This window comes from Humulus lupulus, chromosome 9, assembly GCF_963169125.1.
Source record: "Humulus lupulus chromosome 9, drHumLupu1.1, whole genome shotgun sequence".
Taxonomy (NCBI): Eukaryota; Viridiplantae; Streptophyta; class Magnoliopsida; order Rosales; family Cannabaceae; genus Humulus; species Humulus lupulus.
Window position 1 is genome coordinate 117,504,016 of NC_084801.1, and position 18,090 is coordinate 117,522,105.

At 36.1% G+C, this 18,090-nt stretch overlaps 1 protein-coding gene across 1 annotated transcript; it reads left to right on the forward strand.

Moving 5' to 3' along the window:
- The first annotated feature begins 16,805 nt into the window (after positions 1–16,805).
- On the forward strand, positions 16,806–17,561 carry LOC133799968 (uncharacterized). The gene is made up of 2 exons (XM_062237950.1): positions 16,806–17,346; positions 17,530–17,561. Exons 1-2 carry the CDS (start codon positions 16,806–16,808, stop codon positions 17,559–17,561), a joined length of 573 nt encoding a protein of 190 aa, XP_062093934.1.
- The last annotated feature ends 529 nt before the right edge of the window (positions 17,562–18,090 follow it).

Consider the following 18,090-nt stretch of genomic DNA (forward strand, 5'->3'; position numbering starts at 1 on the left):
TTTCTCGAGGAGAGATGAGAAAAAGAAAACTTGAGAGTTGCTGCCCATCAGCAAAAGGTGGCCCGCTATTTTAATTCCAAAGTCAGAGATCGAAAGTTCTAGGTCGGAGATTTGGTCCTCAGAAAGGTGTTCATCAAAGACCCGGCGGCTGGAGTGCTAGGACCAAACTGGGAGGGACCGTATCAAATTGAGGAAGTCTTACCACCCGGCACTTACAAACTTGCTCGATCAAATGGAGAGCTGATCAGGAACTATTGGAATGGCGAGCACTTGAGGAAATATTATCAACAAATACTGTTTATAGAGTAGTAGCTTAGTTTCAAGTGTTTAACTTGTCATTTGCTAACCAGTCATTTTATTTTTGAACAATTTTATTTTGTTTGAGACTCGTAATTAGACACGCTTTGTCCTTTTTTTTTACGAGTAATAAAAGAGACCACGCGCAGCACAGTTGAATCTTGCTACAAATTCTGCATATGTGTTGATTATTCTTGCTTTGGCAGTGTTCAACTGCCAGTACAACTTAAAAAAAAAAGGTTTTCTGGAGGAAATACTGAGCTATGTTCAATTGGTCGGTATCGATCAGATGAATGACAAACGTTTAAATAGTTGCATGTTTTTGCAGTGTTTAACTGATGAAATATCCTCTTTATATTCAATGTGTTTCATGAGTAATAACTGCTCGAACAAATTCGGTCAAGTAGCAAGTGATCAAGGATTTTTCAACCCTCTATCACTTGGGGGGCACATAGGGTATACTGGTATACAATTCAACACAAGCAATAAGAACACGAGCAAATATATTTGTTTTCAGGCTGACTTGTAAATCTTTGATGTCAAAAGGGTCGTTAAGCTAACTTGTTTTACAAAGCTTAAAAAACTTGGAATTTTTTCAAAATTTTAAGTTAGGAACAACTATTCGTGTGTAAACAAAACGCTATGCTCATAAAATGTTAGAGTAGTAAGACTGTGAGAAAGCATGCTTAGTAGTAACTTATGAAATGATTAGAATTTCTAAGTTAGAAAACTAAGTACTCATATGAAAATATAAGGCATCTATGTAATAAAACTTTTAAATGATTAAGTCTAAAAAAGTGAAGTCTTCATGCCAATAGCTCGGCCATACGAGCAAAAGTACAATAGAAGAATAGAAAATAAAAGTCTACTAGTCTGGTAAGGAATCATCTGGTCGGATGGAGGCCCACTGGTCGGCTATGAGGCTCCCTGGTCGGTTGTCACTCAGGTTGATCAACACCTTCCTCAGCATTAGTGGCTTGTCAAAACGATAGCGTGGGAGAAAAAGGTGTGGTACCAGCAGGATTAGCTGCCTCCTCAGCAGACTTTGCCTCGCATATGGCAAGCTCTTCGGTTTTTGGCCTCCTCTGTGAGAAAGTCGAGGTTAAGGGGTTTGTTCAACTTCCACACCTGGTAAAAGCAATTGAAAAAATCTCCTCGTAGCGAGCGAGATCGACTTCCTTCTCTCACTTTAGCTCCTCGTTCTCGCAAGTCAGTTTCTCTAGCTGATCAGTCAATGTCTTGTTGATTTGAGTTTGTTTTTGGTTTTCGTCAGCCAGCTCCCTAAGAGACCCATCCCGCTCAGCAACGGTCTTCTCTGCCTGCTCCACCTTGGATTTGATATCTTTTTCCGAGGAATTTAAAGTCTCCACTTTAGTTTGCGCGTCCACCAGCTGATCATTCAAGACCTTGATTAATTCCTTGTAGTCCACTGCTCGGTGCTGAGCATGGCTGATCCTAATAAGCGACTGCAGTGGAAAACTGAAACTTAATACAAGTAAAAAGCAAACAATAACAAACATGGATGTCTTGTGATAAAATACTTACATTCATCAGTTGGGCCAGCCCCCTTTGCAGAATAACTTCAACACTGAGCCGAGGCAGAGATTCAAAGCTCTGAATGATTGAAGCATCATGAAGAGTTTGCTCAAACAACTCCTTCCCAATGTTGCCAGCGGTGCGAAGGGGCTCACTTAAGCCAGTCGAGCGAGTGGGGGTTAAACTCGCAGAGGGAGAAATTGATGAGGGAGTCAGTTGCTGGATCGTGATGAGCTGCTCGGGTTGTCTTCCCTGGCTAGTCGGGGTTGTCCTTGGGACTTTTTTTGGAGAAGTTGAGCCACTTCCCTCCCCAGATTTCCTTTTTTGGACAAGGGTAGTGTTGAATTGCTTGAACATCTCTGAATCTGCAAAAGAGTAAACACAAGATTTGTTAGTAAAAAGTAGAGCAATATGTAGATAAATACTTTACTACTACCAGACAACTCTATAAATCCCGTATAACCAAGTTATTTAAAACCAAACATCACACTATGACTACTAGACCTGAGTTTAGGATTTGATAAGGAAGTCATCCTCTTCATCAGATGATGAGCTGAAGTCCCTATGAAGCTGAATGGTCTTTCCTTTCCCAGGCTGTGTGGGAATGACGCGCCTACGTTGATCCTCTGGCAGGGGTTCCCTAATGATAAGGTCACCTGGTCTACGAGAGTAGGGAGACGGTCCAGGAGAGAACTGATCAGTCACTACCTCAGTTTCAGCGTTGGACTGGTCAGTTGCATTCGCTTCCTCAGTAGTACTTTCTACTAGGATGTTCTGGTTACTTGGTAACAACCCCACCATCTGAAGATTATCCACGGTAACCAACTCCCTTACATTCTTCTCCTCAGTGGACATATTAGCCAATTCTTCTGCTCGGGAACACATTTCCTTGTTAGGCAAGGGCTGGTGAAATGGACCCGCATGTGTGAAGGCTAAGTTGTTGGCTTTGATATCTGAAGTAAGAAAATACTCTGTATAGTATTTTTTGGGATTTGACTTATGAAGGATACCATGGAGGTATTTGATCCCTTTATGCCTATGGAAGAGGTGGAAAAAACCTGTATTCTTGTGGCTTGGGTTGGTCCTGAAGTCGAAGAGATAATGCACTTCATGAGGAGTGGGTGGATCCCAACCTTGCAGGAAGTAAAGGATGTATAGAGCAGACAACATCTGAATCCCATTGGGAGCAATCTGGAAAGGAGAGACGTTGAAGTAGTCTGCTACCGACCGAAAGAAAGGATGCAGCGTAATGGTAGCTCCTGCGAATACGTGATACCTAGACCAGGCACAGTATGGTCCACCAGGCTTGTTGGCTCTCTGATGAGGGTGCGGACATATCACGTTAACCCTTTTCAGGCCCGAGGCTTGAATGTGTTTGTCGAACATGCAGGGGTTAAGTTTGGAGGGTTTGGCTGTAAACCAAGAGGGAGTTTCTTCTCCTTCTTTTCTTCATTTTTGAACGGCTAATCGTTGGATCTCGGTGGTAAATTCTGAATGATTTTTCTCCGAGGTTTGCTGGATTTTTGTGTCTGGTGGGGCGACCTTGAAGAAGCCGCAGTTCAGACTTCGCTAGGTTCCACTACCTTCTGTGTGGCCCTGCGAGCCACCTGAGGGTCTTGGTCCTGAGGAAGTCTGTTGGATTTCTTCACCCTCATTTCTGAATGTTCAGCCTGTTGATTGAGAAACTGTTCTTTGTGGAGGAAATATATGGCTGATCGGGGAAGGATCTTTCTAAGACGGCGAAGGCGATCTTTAGGGGTGCGACTGCTAGGAGACTTCGATGAAGAGTCGCTGCTTTGAGGAGTATCGCTTGATTGCGGAATGGAAGTGTCAGAATTTGTATGGTTGTCACTGTAACGTCCTACGTTTTTGGGTACCTTTAAACAACTCGGGTCGGGATTTTTCCCCCGGGTTAAGAATATTATTTTAAATAATATTAAATTTTGTTTGTAAGTATTCCATGAGTTATTGCTAGCCAAAATATGAATTTTGTGATTTTAAAAGTCAAGATAAGACTTTCGGTCCTGGACCGACACAAAAACCCTGATCGGGTAAAAATCTCGGAAAATAAAATGAAAAATCATGGCAATTATATTTTGGGCATAAAATACATTCATAAAAGTTAAAGTTTGGTAAAAAATAATAAACCTAAAAGAAAATGAAAATTTTAGGGCATTTTGTGTTAAATGCCTAATTTTACCGAAATGGGGAATTTTATTCCATGAATGGACCTTAGGTTAAATTTTATTATGTGATTAATAAATTAAATGTGAGAGACATTTAATTTAATTAATTAATGTTAAGTTTGGTGATTAAAACTTAATAAGAGTGAAAAATGTGTCAAAAGCCAATTTGGACTTTTCTTCTTATGAAACATTAATAACCTTTATAAAAAATAAAAAAAAAATTGAAATGATCATATATATAGCAAGGGTTGGCCGGCCATGTGCTATTTTAGATGGTGTGAACCCAACTTAATAAAGATAAAATCTCATTTTAACTAAGTCAAGTCAAGTGGGCAAGTGGGAGGAAAACACTTGAGTGTTTTTGAGATAAATTAGATAGTATATAACTCTTCCATCCCTCCCCAACCGACCACACCACCCTCTCTCATTCACTCATCTGATTTTTGAAGACCTCTCAAAGTTTTCTCTCCATTTTTCAAGCCCAAGAACACCAAGGAAACTTTGAGGCTAAGTCTTGGTCTAGGAAGTATTTTCCCTAAGGTAAACTTTCACAAATCTAAGCTTTTGTAAAGTTTTAAGCATAGAGTTTCAAATAGCTAATTGACTATGTTGTTGGGGGAAGTTTGTTAGGGTTTTTGAAAGGTTTTGAAGGAGTCAAAGCTTATAGGAAGGTCCAAACCTTAAGCAAGAACACTAAAGAGGTAAAAAGTTTACTTTTGATGATTTTGTTGTAGGGTTTTTAGTTTTAAGCATTATTTTGTATATCTAATGCTTAGAGTTTCTTTTTGATGATGTAATAAGGTTATGGTAGTTGTTTAATAATTTTTATGATGCATGTGTATTGGATTTTTAAAATGGGAACCAAAACCCCCAAGGGTTTTGTAGGATACCCTAAAACAAAACATGTTTTAAGCTGTGACTTCCAAGGGGTCAAGCAGCCACTGTATTTTTTTTTTTGTAAAATTAAATTGTACTGTGATGTTTTTGAGATTGAGTACATAAAATTGAGCTTTTGAAACACTAAAAAATGTTTAGAAATGAGTAAGTTATGTTATTTCAAAGTTTAGGTAAAAAACTGTTTTTTCGTATTCTTATTTTCGGAACCAAGTTTGGACAGCCACTGTATAGGGAAAATGAACCCAGTTTTTTCTAAAATTTTGTGGACATATTGCTGGCATAACCTATTATTCCACTGTAAAATTTGGTAAGAAAATATTGAACGGTTTGAAAGTTATTAACTGTCAAAGTTTGGAAAAAATAAGGACTTGAAAATAAGGTCATTTTTACCTCATTGTTGGAAAATGATTTCACTAATCAAAAATGCTCATTTTGACCTAAAAATTTACAAAGACCTAAATGGCATAACAAAAATGGAATTGGGAAATTTTGGTAACAATTGGGTAAGTAAATTTCATGTTATGAACTAACGAAGTATGTAGTTAATAAATTAAAAGAGGGTTTAAAACCCTATGTTTTGAGAAAATAATTAAATGAATTATTTTTATAGTAAGTAAAAAATTGATTAATTGCTTTTGGAAAATTAATTAGTCAAGATGAGAAATTTATAACGGTTTTCCTAATTAAGACAAATTAGGCAATTTTCTTAAATCGGTTTTTAGATATTAAAACCTTAAGAAAACTAAAAGGAAAATTTAAAGAGTTTATTTTCTTTAAAAATAATTAAGGAATTTATTTGTATTTTCTGGATATAATACTGGCTAAAATCTTACATATTTTAACCGACTAGTCGAAAGTGCGGGTTAATAGCGATACCTTGAAAGAATAAGATTTTTAGCGGGTTGTGGGGAAATACCATTGTGATACCCGAGCCTAGGTATCGAGACCTTAGGATAGGTCTCCCCGAGACTTAGGGTTTAGTCTCGAATATTTTGTATGACTTTCCTTAATAGGTTTAAAACCAAATAAGGATTATAAATCCTTACAAATGACTTTTATTAAAATGACCAAACTGCCCAAAATAATAATAATGAATTATTAGTGCCATAATTAATCCGAGTATACTGTATGGATAACTACAGTATTGGCTAGGCGTAACTGGACTGAACGTTGGAGGGTGAAAACCTGCTGAGCGCTAAGGACTCCAAGTAAGTCAACTTATATTGTATGGCTGCAACATGAAATGATTATTGTCTGGTATGTTAGTATAGGGATACATGCATATATATAGGTTGTCATAGAAAGTTGCTTAGAGACGTTAGTCTAGTGAGTGCTGATTTAGAAAATATGAACGGTAGAAGTCCGTCATATCCTAGACGGTTGATCCCCGTCACACTGCTTGATTTTATTTATGTCCGGTTCATTACCGCGACGAGTGGCCATGAGATTAGGATAAGCTGGTTAAACCTAGGGGCGCCAAGATAAATGGGACCTAGGGGCCCTCATGCTTACTTAATCATTGGACGGTTAAAATCCGAGCAAGTGCTCTGATAAGTTATTCCCGGATAGCAGCCGTGAATATTGGCCATTCAGTGAGAGTGCCTAGAGACACTAGGGGTTGCCGAGATTGAGTGAGGCTGAACACCCTAGGGGCAACTGCTCACCAGCCCCACTGATTAACATAGAAGTCTCCGTAAAACCGTGTAAATTGGATTACACTCTTGAATAAGTAGCGATGCCCTAGGTAACACGATAGTTACCCTTGATGAGAATATTTATTGGCTAGATCTTAGTGTGGGGACTCGGTTCTCTTTTACAGATTAGCAATTATGTTGGAGGGCGCGTTACGCATGAATTGTTGGAAATTGTCGAGCGTTGGTCTCGAATTATGTTGTGATATAATATATCTGCTTGTTCTGGGATTTTCTGAGTGCAGGGATATATTTGTTGATAAGATATAGTTGTGATATAATATATCTGCTTGCTCTGGGATTTTCTGAGTGCAGGGATATAATTGTTGGTAAGATATAGTTGTGATATAATATATCTGCTTGTTCTCGGATTTTCTGAGTGCAGGATTTTTATCTAGATAGGAATTAATTTATCCTTGGTTATCAGGCATGACCATAAGTTTGCCAAGATGCTTTAGCATTCTTGAAATTGATTGTGTAGGGTCCGAATGGGTCCGGATCCCTAGTTCTCTATCTGCTTTGTTTGAAAGTTGATCTTACTAAGCGTTTTCGCTTACCTAGTTGTTTCATGTTGTAGGTAAGGGCAAGGGCAGGGCAGAGCAGTGAGCGCTGGAGTCTTCCTTGCAAATGTACATGTGGACCGACCTTTTGGGAAGCCTTTTTATTTTTGGAAATGTTGTGTAATTTTCCTAAACTAGGCTCACTCTAATCTTTATAAAACATGTTTGTAACTAAATGTTAAGTATGGCCATACGACTTTTTAAAAAGTTTTTTTTTCTATGGGTTTTTGAGACATTTTGTTAAATGAAAACATTTACATTTCCGCATTATCGAGTCTTGAAAATCCGGGTCGTTACAGTCACCTCCCCTATAGTCGAAGCGATTCATCTACAAAAAATAAAAATGGGGAGGTGAGTAACCATACAAGTATAAATCAATCAGTTCAACAGGAAAATATTTATCTTTCTACTCAGAAAAAATTTATCTAAGTAGTAAAAATATAGCATGCATGAGGAAAAAAGAAACTTTGATTTCTAAAGGTGCTTAAGGTCTCGAGGAGCTGTGCGTGTGTGGCATCTGAGTCGAGGCATCCATGTCCGATCGGCCAGCGCGCGCATCTGCTGACCAAGCTGAAGTGTGCACCCGAGGAGCGCAGCAGGTGCACATGGCCGAGCGGCTGGGCAGGCATGCATCTATGGTGTCCGATCGGTGCAGCTGGTTCCGAGGGGCAGTTGCAAGATGCGCGTCCAAGTGGTGTATCATTCGCTCGGCTGGGCGTATAGGCTTGTTGTCCGGTTGGGTGGCATGTAGTGCCCGAGCAGCTGGGCTGTGCCATCCGATCGGCTAGGATCACATCTGTAGTTGTGTGTTGTCTAAGTAGTGAGGCACTAGTCCGAGCCTAAGACGCACTCGATCGGTGGGTGTTGATCCGAGCAGTGAAGCACTAGTCCGAGCCTAAGACGCACCCAATTGGTGGGTGTTGATCCGAGTGGGTGGAAGGACATGCGCTCGGCTGATAGGCGTGTCTGAGCAGTTATGGGCATCTCAAATGATTGTCTCCTCGAGCAGAAGGAAGCGTGACTGATTGGTCATGGGTGTATTCCCTAATAGACTATTTTCGATAAGGCTTAAACACTTTTTCTCATCCAAAACACACTACAACAAGATCAAATTGGGGGATTTGAAAGGTTTCAAAAAGTTCTAGGATCCTATCTATCATCAAATACCCAAGGACCTAAATATGCAATTTGGGATCAAAAGTTAATTTTTCTTCAAATTTTCAAGAAGTTGAAGACAAAATTGATCCACCCATAGCCTATATAACATCAAAACAGCCACAATACACACTATATATCAAAGATTCATACACAAATTCAAGGGAGTATTTCCTATGGGGTTTTCGGCACATATGGGTTTTAACAAACTTGTATGTGAAATTTTAAAGCTTAGAAAGCTTAAAAATAAAGATGAGGAAGAAAGACTTACCCAAATATATCTTGTAGAGGTTTTGATTTCTTGAAGAACCTTGGATTTGCTTGAAGAAATTGAAGCTTCTTCTTGAAATCCTTGAAGCTTTTCGGCCAAGAGGAGCTTTTGCGGTATAAGGCCAAGAGAAAAAAAGATGAGGGAGATGGGGAGCTTTTTGGTCTTCTTTTTGCTTATGAGATTATGAACACTTATGGGTCTATTTAAAGGAAAAAGTAGAAATTGTCCCTTATTCTTAGACTCTTGGAATTCCCTTAGGTATGTTATCTCCCCACGATTGGGAGCAGTTAATTACAGTGATCGTGGTTTACTGTGGTGTCGTGGTTTGTTGCATAGGCGGGAAAATGTACAGTTAAATTTTTTATTATTGTGCCGTCAGCAGTGGAGAAAAAAGTTTATTATGTGAGTATATCATATAATAAAATTAGGGGGCAAATGTTATCCCCAAAATTTGAAAACGATGACGTGGCAATAGAAGTGACAAATGGCAAGGAATGGCTGGGGGATCTGGCTTAGGAGTGATCCGGTAGACCGGTGAAGATTTTTGACTGACCAGTCAAGTGTCATGACCGACCAGTCATGTGCTTGACCGACCAGTCATGTGCTTGACCGACAAGTCATGCGCTTGACCGACCAGTCATGCGCTTGTCCGACTAATCAGGTGCTTGTCCGGCCAGTCAGGTGCTTGTCCTACCAGTCAGGTGCTTGTCCTACCAGTCAGGTGCTTGTCCGACCGGTTAGGTTCTTGTCCGACCGGTCAAGTGTTTGGCTGACCGGACATGTGTTTGGCCAACCACTCACTTGTCTTGGCCGACCAGTGAAGTGTTTTGGCCCTTCAATTTTCCTTCTGGGTGTGATGTGGACCAACTAAACAGAACAGCGCTACGCAAAAAATCCCAGTAACGACATCAGCTAGAATCGGTCATACCGGCGCAGGAATCTCTCATTTTATCCCAAAGAATCGCGTATTGTTGTATTTTAGATATTATTATTAATTAAATATTGAAAGAATAACATAAAGATCTCAATTATGAGGGACTGCATATGTACGATCCTGGGCTTATAAATACAAAGCTCATGGCATCATAGGAAAGATTCGGATTCTAATTTTCCAGAGAGAGTATTTGTATCTTGAGAGAAATATTGTATCCTTTTCATCTGCACTGAAGAAACTCAGTTGACTCAGGTTCATCTGATCTTGAGTGTAGATTCATAATCCTAACTCTAAGTGGACTAGGCTATTACCAACACATTGGGGCTGAACCACTATAAAAATTGTCTGTGTCATATTTTTCTCTTGAAGGTTTTTTGCCGTTTTGACGTCTACACGTCGTTGGGAAAAAATGCGGTCAACAGTTATAATATCCTTAAAATTACCAAATTTTATAGAATGGTAGTTTCTATATGTGTAAATGTCCCTGTAAAATTTTAGAGAAAAACACATTACAGTTTAAGAGAAACAAATTTGTAAAATTTGCCCTAAAATCTGGAAAATTTAAAATACTCACCATAACAAAATGAGGTTTTTGGGAGGTTGGTTCTCCAAACCTAAAACAAGTTTTTACACGAGCTTTTCGCCTAGTTCATGTCCTTATAGCAACGAATAAGTGGACACAATTTCAGGGGCTTTGGCCAAAAACTCAATGTATGACAAAAGTTTGAAAATGGATTTTTATCACTTAATTAAAACTTAAAAGTTTAAAATGTGAGAAATGGAAATTTGTTCTTTTTATGAAATTAATTAAGGACTTTCAATATTAAATCATTCTAAATCAGTTTGAGATAAATAAAATATGATTTTTACCATTTTAATAAATTAAGGGTCCAATTGCCCTTCTTTTCAAAAATACCATAAAAACTTGGTAAAAATATAGATGGTTATGCTAAAAAGAATCTTTATAAACAAAGGGTAACTTTTTTAAATATATATATATATAATTAAGAGTCAAAAAGGAGTATTTTGCATTATAAAAGAAAATGGTGAATTTCCTAATAGAGGGAAAATTATGGTATTTTTCTAAAAATATATTTTTGTTAACTTTTTTTATTCTAAACAAGAGTAGAAAAGTATCAAATAAAATAGTTTCTTCATGAAGAAATATTAAATCACACGGTATGGGGAACATGCTACTTTGAGACCGATTCCTACGATAATTTAAAGAGTGAAACGAAAATCTGACCTTTATACTTTATGAAGTTTGTAGGAGACTACTGTATAGAGTCTATAAGTATTGTTTGAGTGCAACTATTATAGAATATTAGCTATAAGTATATGCCATAGTTTAATTCACATATAATGTATTAACTATAGTAACTGTCAAGGGGAAAACGATTAGCGACATTAAGGATTTTGCTGTAACAGTAATATATTAATGTGTGCTTGTAGTAGTAGATTACACTAGTTTTGTTTGGGTCATTAAGACTAGGGTATGCTTGATACTCACTTTTGTAATGCTTATGCATTATGCGGCTTAATGATAAGTGGGTTCGGGTTGGAGCCAGAACCTTAGTGTAATATCGTCCGGGTTGGATCCAGGACAAGGTAAAATATAGTCTGGGTTTGAGTGAAGACATGGTAAAATATAGTCCAGGTTGGAGCTTGGACAAGGTAAAATAAAATCCAAGTTGCAGGTACGACATGGTAAAATTTAGTCCGGGTTGGAGCCATGACATGGTAAGATAATGTCCGGGTTGGAGCTAGGATGAGGGTACACTACTAGAAATATAGTCTTCTACTTCATTTTTTATTCAAACAATTATTAAAAACCGAAGTAAAAGCTTCTAAATGGGCTTTTACTTTGCTTGTGGGATGACACTTAAAAAAAATAGGCTACTACTTCGCTTTCATAAAAAAAGAAGTAAATAGAACAATAAGATGAGGGTCGTATTTGGTTGGTACACTGAAGGGGGGGTTTCCACTTCGGTTTTTATGAAAGAACCATAGTGGAAAAGTGCACGTACCAAAGAGGGCCCTTAGTTAAATTGAGACCTTTTTACTTCGGTTTATATTTTTTATATAAACCGAAGTATAATGGTTTTAAAAATCTTTTCCCCTTCACTTTGGCCTCATTTCCCTCATCTCCCTCTCTAAAGCAAAAACCCAAAAGCCAAAAATGTCATTTATGGTCGTACGATTAACGAGGGTTTGGTTTTCAAACCTTTTTTTCTTTCTTTTTTCATCATTTCTTACAACTTTCCTTTATTATAAACTTAAATATAGCCTAGAAATCCTTCTATTTTGGTTTTTTAGAGGAAAAATACATTTGGCCGTGGGTATTATTTCTCATGGGTTTTTGGTGTTTCTTGCCGGATTTTGACCGGATTTTTGTCATTGTAAGGTGTTTTTAAGCTTCAAAACATGTATGGATTACTAAATCATTGATTTGATGATAATTTTTTTTTTCTATGTTTTTTCATATTTTTTTTGTTCTCATATTTTGTGTTGAATGTGTATAGGTGTTTGAGTTTCAAAATTTTGATAGAAGTTATTTCAATCATTAATAAATAGTTTTGATCCTAAAAATTTTGTTTGAGTTATTTTTTAAAAAAATTATTATTTTATTTCGAATTTTATAATTTTATTTAGTAATATTTTATGAACTATTCTAATTATTTGTTTATTTTGTTATTTTATATAGTATGATAAAAATTTGTTTGATTATAAATATTTATATATATATGTATATTAGTAAATTTTAGAAATTTTGACAAGGTGAATTTACTTTTTAAGTATTTGAAAAAAATAAATAGCTTGAAGATGATCAAAGTGGTGTTCATTAGTTTCTATAACTAGTTTGATTTTTTTTTATTTAGTGGTTAGATAATTAATTATGTAAGTAATGTTTTAGTAGGGTCGTCAATTGAGTGGTGATTTTGTTGTTCATTTCGGGTGAATTGAAGAGAAATATTAAATGTTAGTAATTTTTTAATTTTATTTATGTTACTACAAGATTTATGTATACAGATAAGGTTAATTAAATCATGTATATTGGATTTAGTAAAAGTTATGTTTGAAAATTAGTGACGTAGGCTCTGGGAAATTTGCATGTAGTGGTGATATAAGGATGGATTCATTTCTGCTTGATTATCATGTTTGTTTGTGTTGCTTTTATAGGTAATTATGAAATTGCAGAATGTTTTAGAAACAGAAGATACTCTACCAAATTTTTTAAAATTTTTATAAGACTAGAACCTAATAATTATGGATTCATCTATGCTTGATTATTGTGTTTGTTTGTATTGATTTTATATGTAATTATGAATTATAGTATGCTATAGAAACAAAGGAAACTCTGTCTATTTTTTTTATATTTTTATAAGACTAGAAACTAATAATGATGGATTCATCTATGCTTGACTATTGCGTTTGTTTGTATTGATTTTATAGGTAATTCATATGTGTATTGATTTTGTAATTTTTCTTTTTATATAGTCCATATTATAAGGCTTCTTCCAATAATTCCTCGGCAATCCTACAAAGATATTCAATGTTGCATGTCTAAAACAACCACAAAGTCATGAATGTAGTTTTTATGTGTTGAAGTACATTAGAGATCTTGTAGCGACATCAAATGCAATCGATTCATGACATACATTTATTAGTAAGCCTATTTTTTTATGAGTTCGTTTAGTTGTAAGTTTACTTTTATGTAAATGTATTAATGTTAAGGCTAGCTATCTTACTTTAAGTACTTTGTATTTATGCTTATGTATGACATTTATAATTAATGAAAGTTAGCATATTTTTATTCAAACAAAATTCATTACTAATTCCAATTGCAAAAATATATATAACTATAAATTCATATAATTAGACCATTTAAAAAAAATCAGTGGAAAAAATATATATATAAATTAAGAATTGCGCCATTTTAAAATAATCAAAAATAATTATTCCAAAAAAAAATAGGGATGGGGCTTTCTCCTTCGGTTATTATGTAAAAACCGAAGTAGAAAGTGGGGATTCTACTTCGGTTTTAACATAATAACCGAAGCAGAAAGTGCCCAAAAATGAAGTGTACACAACTTTCTACTTCACTTATTATGTCAAAACCAAAATAGAATTCCCACTTTCTACTTCGGTTTTTACAAAATAACTGAGGTAGAAAGCCTATATTTCACTTCGATTTTTGTATACTTTTTTACTTCACTACGAACTACTGCGGTTGCAAATTTAAGCGAAAACCAAAGTGAATCCAGCATTAAAACCGAAGTAAAAGCCTTTTTTTCTTGTAGTGGTAAGACACTTCCTTGAGATGTTGAACGCCAGTCGTGCCCCTTAGCAATTCCCTTAAATGAAATCCACACGTTTATCTAATATATGAAACATAGAATAAATGAAATCCACAAATTTAGTTAATTATTATTCCAAAGTAATTACTACTTACTCAAATTCTGAAGCAATCCACCAAATAAACAAAGATTCCAAAGTGTAGCACACCAATTTTTTATTTAATTAATTAGTCACTATTTATTTGTTTTTGTGTATGTTATTTTGAATTGATTCTTTTATTTGATTGCTTTTAATTGTTTCAAATGTTTGAAATTAGTTGCTTTGTGAATTATTTGTTTACTATAGAGTTTAAAGTAGAAATTAAGTGTGACATCACATGAGAATGAATGTTGAGACTTTTTTTAGCCTTGTCTTGTATGTGCACGTGTAGTAGTGACCAAGACATTCAAAGTTTCCATCTTGAGAATCATTTGAATATTGTATGCAACAATTGGATTATATTGCAATCAAGCTAAAATGATTGATTATGTTGTTTCTATTTTTAGATTATTTTCCATTATTCAAAGCCAATAGAAATTTCCTTGATATTTTGTTTATATTTTTCGAGTTACCTTCTTGTAAATATTTTTTTAATGGGAAAACAAAAGAATTGATTGTGTTCCTCTTTTAGTGCTAGTCGAATGTGAGAGTATGCAAGGTGTGTGAGGGTGTCGATTATGGTAGAATAGGAAGGATGAGTGGTTTTCATTTATTTCTAATATGATTCCTAGGCAAGAATTTGGGAAATTTAAGGGAATGGAAACATACCTTTTTCTTTTTGCATTATGGTTAGAATTTATGGTAAATGAAATGCAAACTATAGAGTCTTGGGACTCACTTAGTTGACGACTACATAGAGGAGAAAGAGAGAGGGAGAAGCTTCGGCTAGAGAGAGAAAGAGGAGAGAGGAGACTAAGAAAGAAAGAAAGGGTTCGTGGGATAGAAGAAGAAGAAGGGGCAAAGGTTTTAAAATTCTAGGTATGATTGTGATTTTGATCTTTGATTTTGTTTGATCCTCTAAGTGCAAGTTTCTTCATCTCAATCCTAAGTTCTTTTTTCGTTTTTCAGGTTTTAAAAAATTCGAGGGTATCCAAAGTGGTTATGCTCTTGTGTTCTTGAGCACAAACAGAGGTAATGAGTTTTCTTAACCTCCTGTTGTTTGATGATGTTATGTCATTGTTATGATCTTGATATATTATTGTCGTGTTGTTATGTTTTAGGCTCTTATTTGAATTTTGGATTCTTGAAAGTGCGTATTCGAATGGTGGTGGTTATTTTACATGAAGAGTATAATGTTTTTGTTAATAAAATCCATGAGAATATTGGGGAGATTATGTGTTGATGAGATTTATGTGGGGACCTTATGCTTATAATACCATTAATATTTTGATTCTAATGAATTATTTATGAGTATGCAAAGTTGATGATAGACACATGCTAGTGATTTAGTTTTGAATTTGTTTTTGATTGAGCATGATGGTTTCGCCCTAGGGCCTTAGAAATATGCAAGGTTGTTTAAGATTTGAAATGGGTATATGTTTGTAAAAAAATGTTAATTTGGTTTTGTATGTAAAAGTTTGGATTCTTGATGTATGAATAGAATTTTTTCTTGGAATGCATGAATTGTAGAAACATGTTAGGTGATGGTTTTAACATGATTACAGGAGTAATGTAGATAAATATATGCTTACCTAGGGGTGTGTGTTGATGCAGAATGGGAAAGTTGTAGCCTACGCCTCGTGATAGCTCAAGGACTATGAGTAAAGATACCCCACTCATGATCTTAAACTAGAAACAGTAGTGTTCGCACTAAAAATATGGAGTCACCACCTTCATGGAGATAAGTGTTAGATATACCCCGATCATAAGAGCTTGAAGTACTTCTTCACCTAGACAGAGTTGAATATGAGACAACGGAGGTGGTTGGAATTAGTAAAGGACTATGATTGCAAAATTCGATACCACCAAGGCAAGGCCAATGTGGTGGCCAATGGATTAAGTAAGCGAGGACATGAAAGTGTCTCAACTCTAAGCAAAATGGAGGCACCTCTACAAAAAGAAATTATTAACGCTGGTATTGAGTTAGTGACAGAAGGCCTAGCAAACCTCACTCCATAGTCTGCCTGAATGGAACAGATTAAAGAAGGGCAGAAGGTAGATGAAGCGTTAATGAAGTAAGAGACCTTGGTACAAGAGAGTTGTATCGGCAACTTTGCTATGTCTAGTGGAGTATTCTTACGATATAAGGATAGGATTTGTGTGCCTAACAATGATGAGATTAAGGCATGTACTATGAAAGAGGCGCATACAAATCCCTATTCCTTACATCCATGGTCGACAAAGATGTAGCAAGACCTAACTGCATTGGATTGGTGGCTTGGAATGAAGAAAGATGTTATTGAGTTCGTTGTCAGATGTTTGACATGTCAGTAAGTGAATGCAGAACACCAAAGGCCAACAGGGCTACTTCAACAACTTTATGTTCCAAAATGGAAGTAGGAAGATATAACGATGGATTTTGTGGTAGGATTACCTAGGACCACAAAACAACATGATTCTGCTTTGGTAATAGTAGACATGCTCACTAAGTCTGCCTATCTCTTGCCAGTTAAGACCATCTACTCGCCAGACCAGTATGCAGAATTTTATGTTAGTGAGATAGTTAGATTTCACAGGGTACCAAAGTTAATTATCTCTAACAAAGGGTCAATGTTCACATCAAAATTTTGTAAGGGATTGCAGAAAGAAATTGGTACAAGGTTGAAATTCAGTACATCTTTTCACCTCAAACCGATGGGCAGTCTGTAAGGACTATTCAGATTTTAGAAGATATGTTGAGATGTTGTGCTTTGGACTCCTCATAATCTTGGAGTCGATGCTTACCTCTAATGGAGTTCTCCTATAACAATAGTTATCACTCCACTATTGGAATGGCTCCTTATGAGTTGCTTTTATGAGCGAAAGTTTAGATCTCCCTTGCACTGGGATCAGGTTGGAGAGAAGTATATTTTAGGCCTCGAGGCTGTTAGGGAGGCCAGTGAGGTGATTGAGAAAATTTTCCAAAGGATACTTACTGCTCAAAGTAGGCAAAAGAGCTACGCATACCTTAAGAGAAGGAACATCGAGTTTTCAGTTGACGAGTTTGTGTTTTTAAGAGTCTCGCCAATGAAGAAGGTTATGCGTTTTGGGATGAAAGGGAAATTGAGAAAAATATTTATAGGTCCAATTGAGATTTTGGATAGAGTTAGGGAAGTTTCATACTATTTAGCACTGCCCCCATCACTTATTGAAATGCATAACATCTTTCATGTCTTGATGTTGCATAAGTACTTGTCGGATCCCTCTCATGTTCTGAGTTATGAACCATTACAGCTGGAGCAGGACAAGAATTACGATGAACAACCTGAGAATATCATTGAAGAGGGAGTCAAGGAACTGAGATCCAAAAAGATTTCGTTAGTTAAAGTATTGTCGAAGAATAGTACGAAGAGAGAGGCAACATGGGAGCTAGAGGAAGACATGAGAAAATGATACCCTAGTTTATTTGGTAAGAAATAATTTCGGGATGAAATTCCCATTAGGGAGGGTATATTGTAGCGCACAAATTTTTTATTTAATTAATTAATTATTATTTATTTGTTTTTGTGTATGTTATTTTGAATAGATTCTTTAGTTGGATTGCTTTTAATTGTTTGAAATGTTTAAATTAGTTGCTTTTTGAATTATTTGTTTAAATTAGTTTAAAATAGAAATTAAGTGTGACATACATGAGAATGAATGTTGAAACTTTTTCTAGCCTTGTATTGTGTGTGAACGTGTAGTAGTGACCAAGACGTCCAAAGTTTCTTTCTTGAGAATCATTTGAATATTAGATGTAATAACATGATTATATTGCAATCAAGGTAAAATGAATAATTATTCCACATCAAGAGCCTTATCCAAAACCTCAGCGTAACTAGCCACCTGAGAACTAGACATCTTGACATCTTTAGCAATCATGGGCTTAAGTCCTCTCATAAACCTCTAGACTTGCATGGCCTTTCTTGATATTATTTCAGGTGCAAACCTCTCAAGTCATAGTGCTTAAGTCACGAGTCTGCTTCACCACGTCCCACCATATCCTTGGATCCATTTTGAGTAGGTGAGCTGCACATGAAACCCTTTGATGGCCGTTCGGCTCCATGTGGTGAAAAATAGCTTCTACTGACTTCACCCAATCGTCTTC

Bases quoted from the DNA above. Each gene is read 5' to 3' on its own strand.
- LOC133799968 (XM_062237950.1), top strand. From the start codon at position 16,806: ATGAGTTGCTTTTATGAGCGAAAGTTTAGATCTCCCTTGCACTGGGAT. The intron at 17,347-17,529 runs GTACGAAGAGAG...TATTTTGAATAG, and splicing joins TAAAGTATTGTCGAAGAATA to ATTCTTTAGTTGGATTGCTT.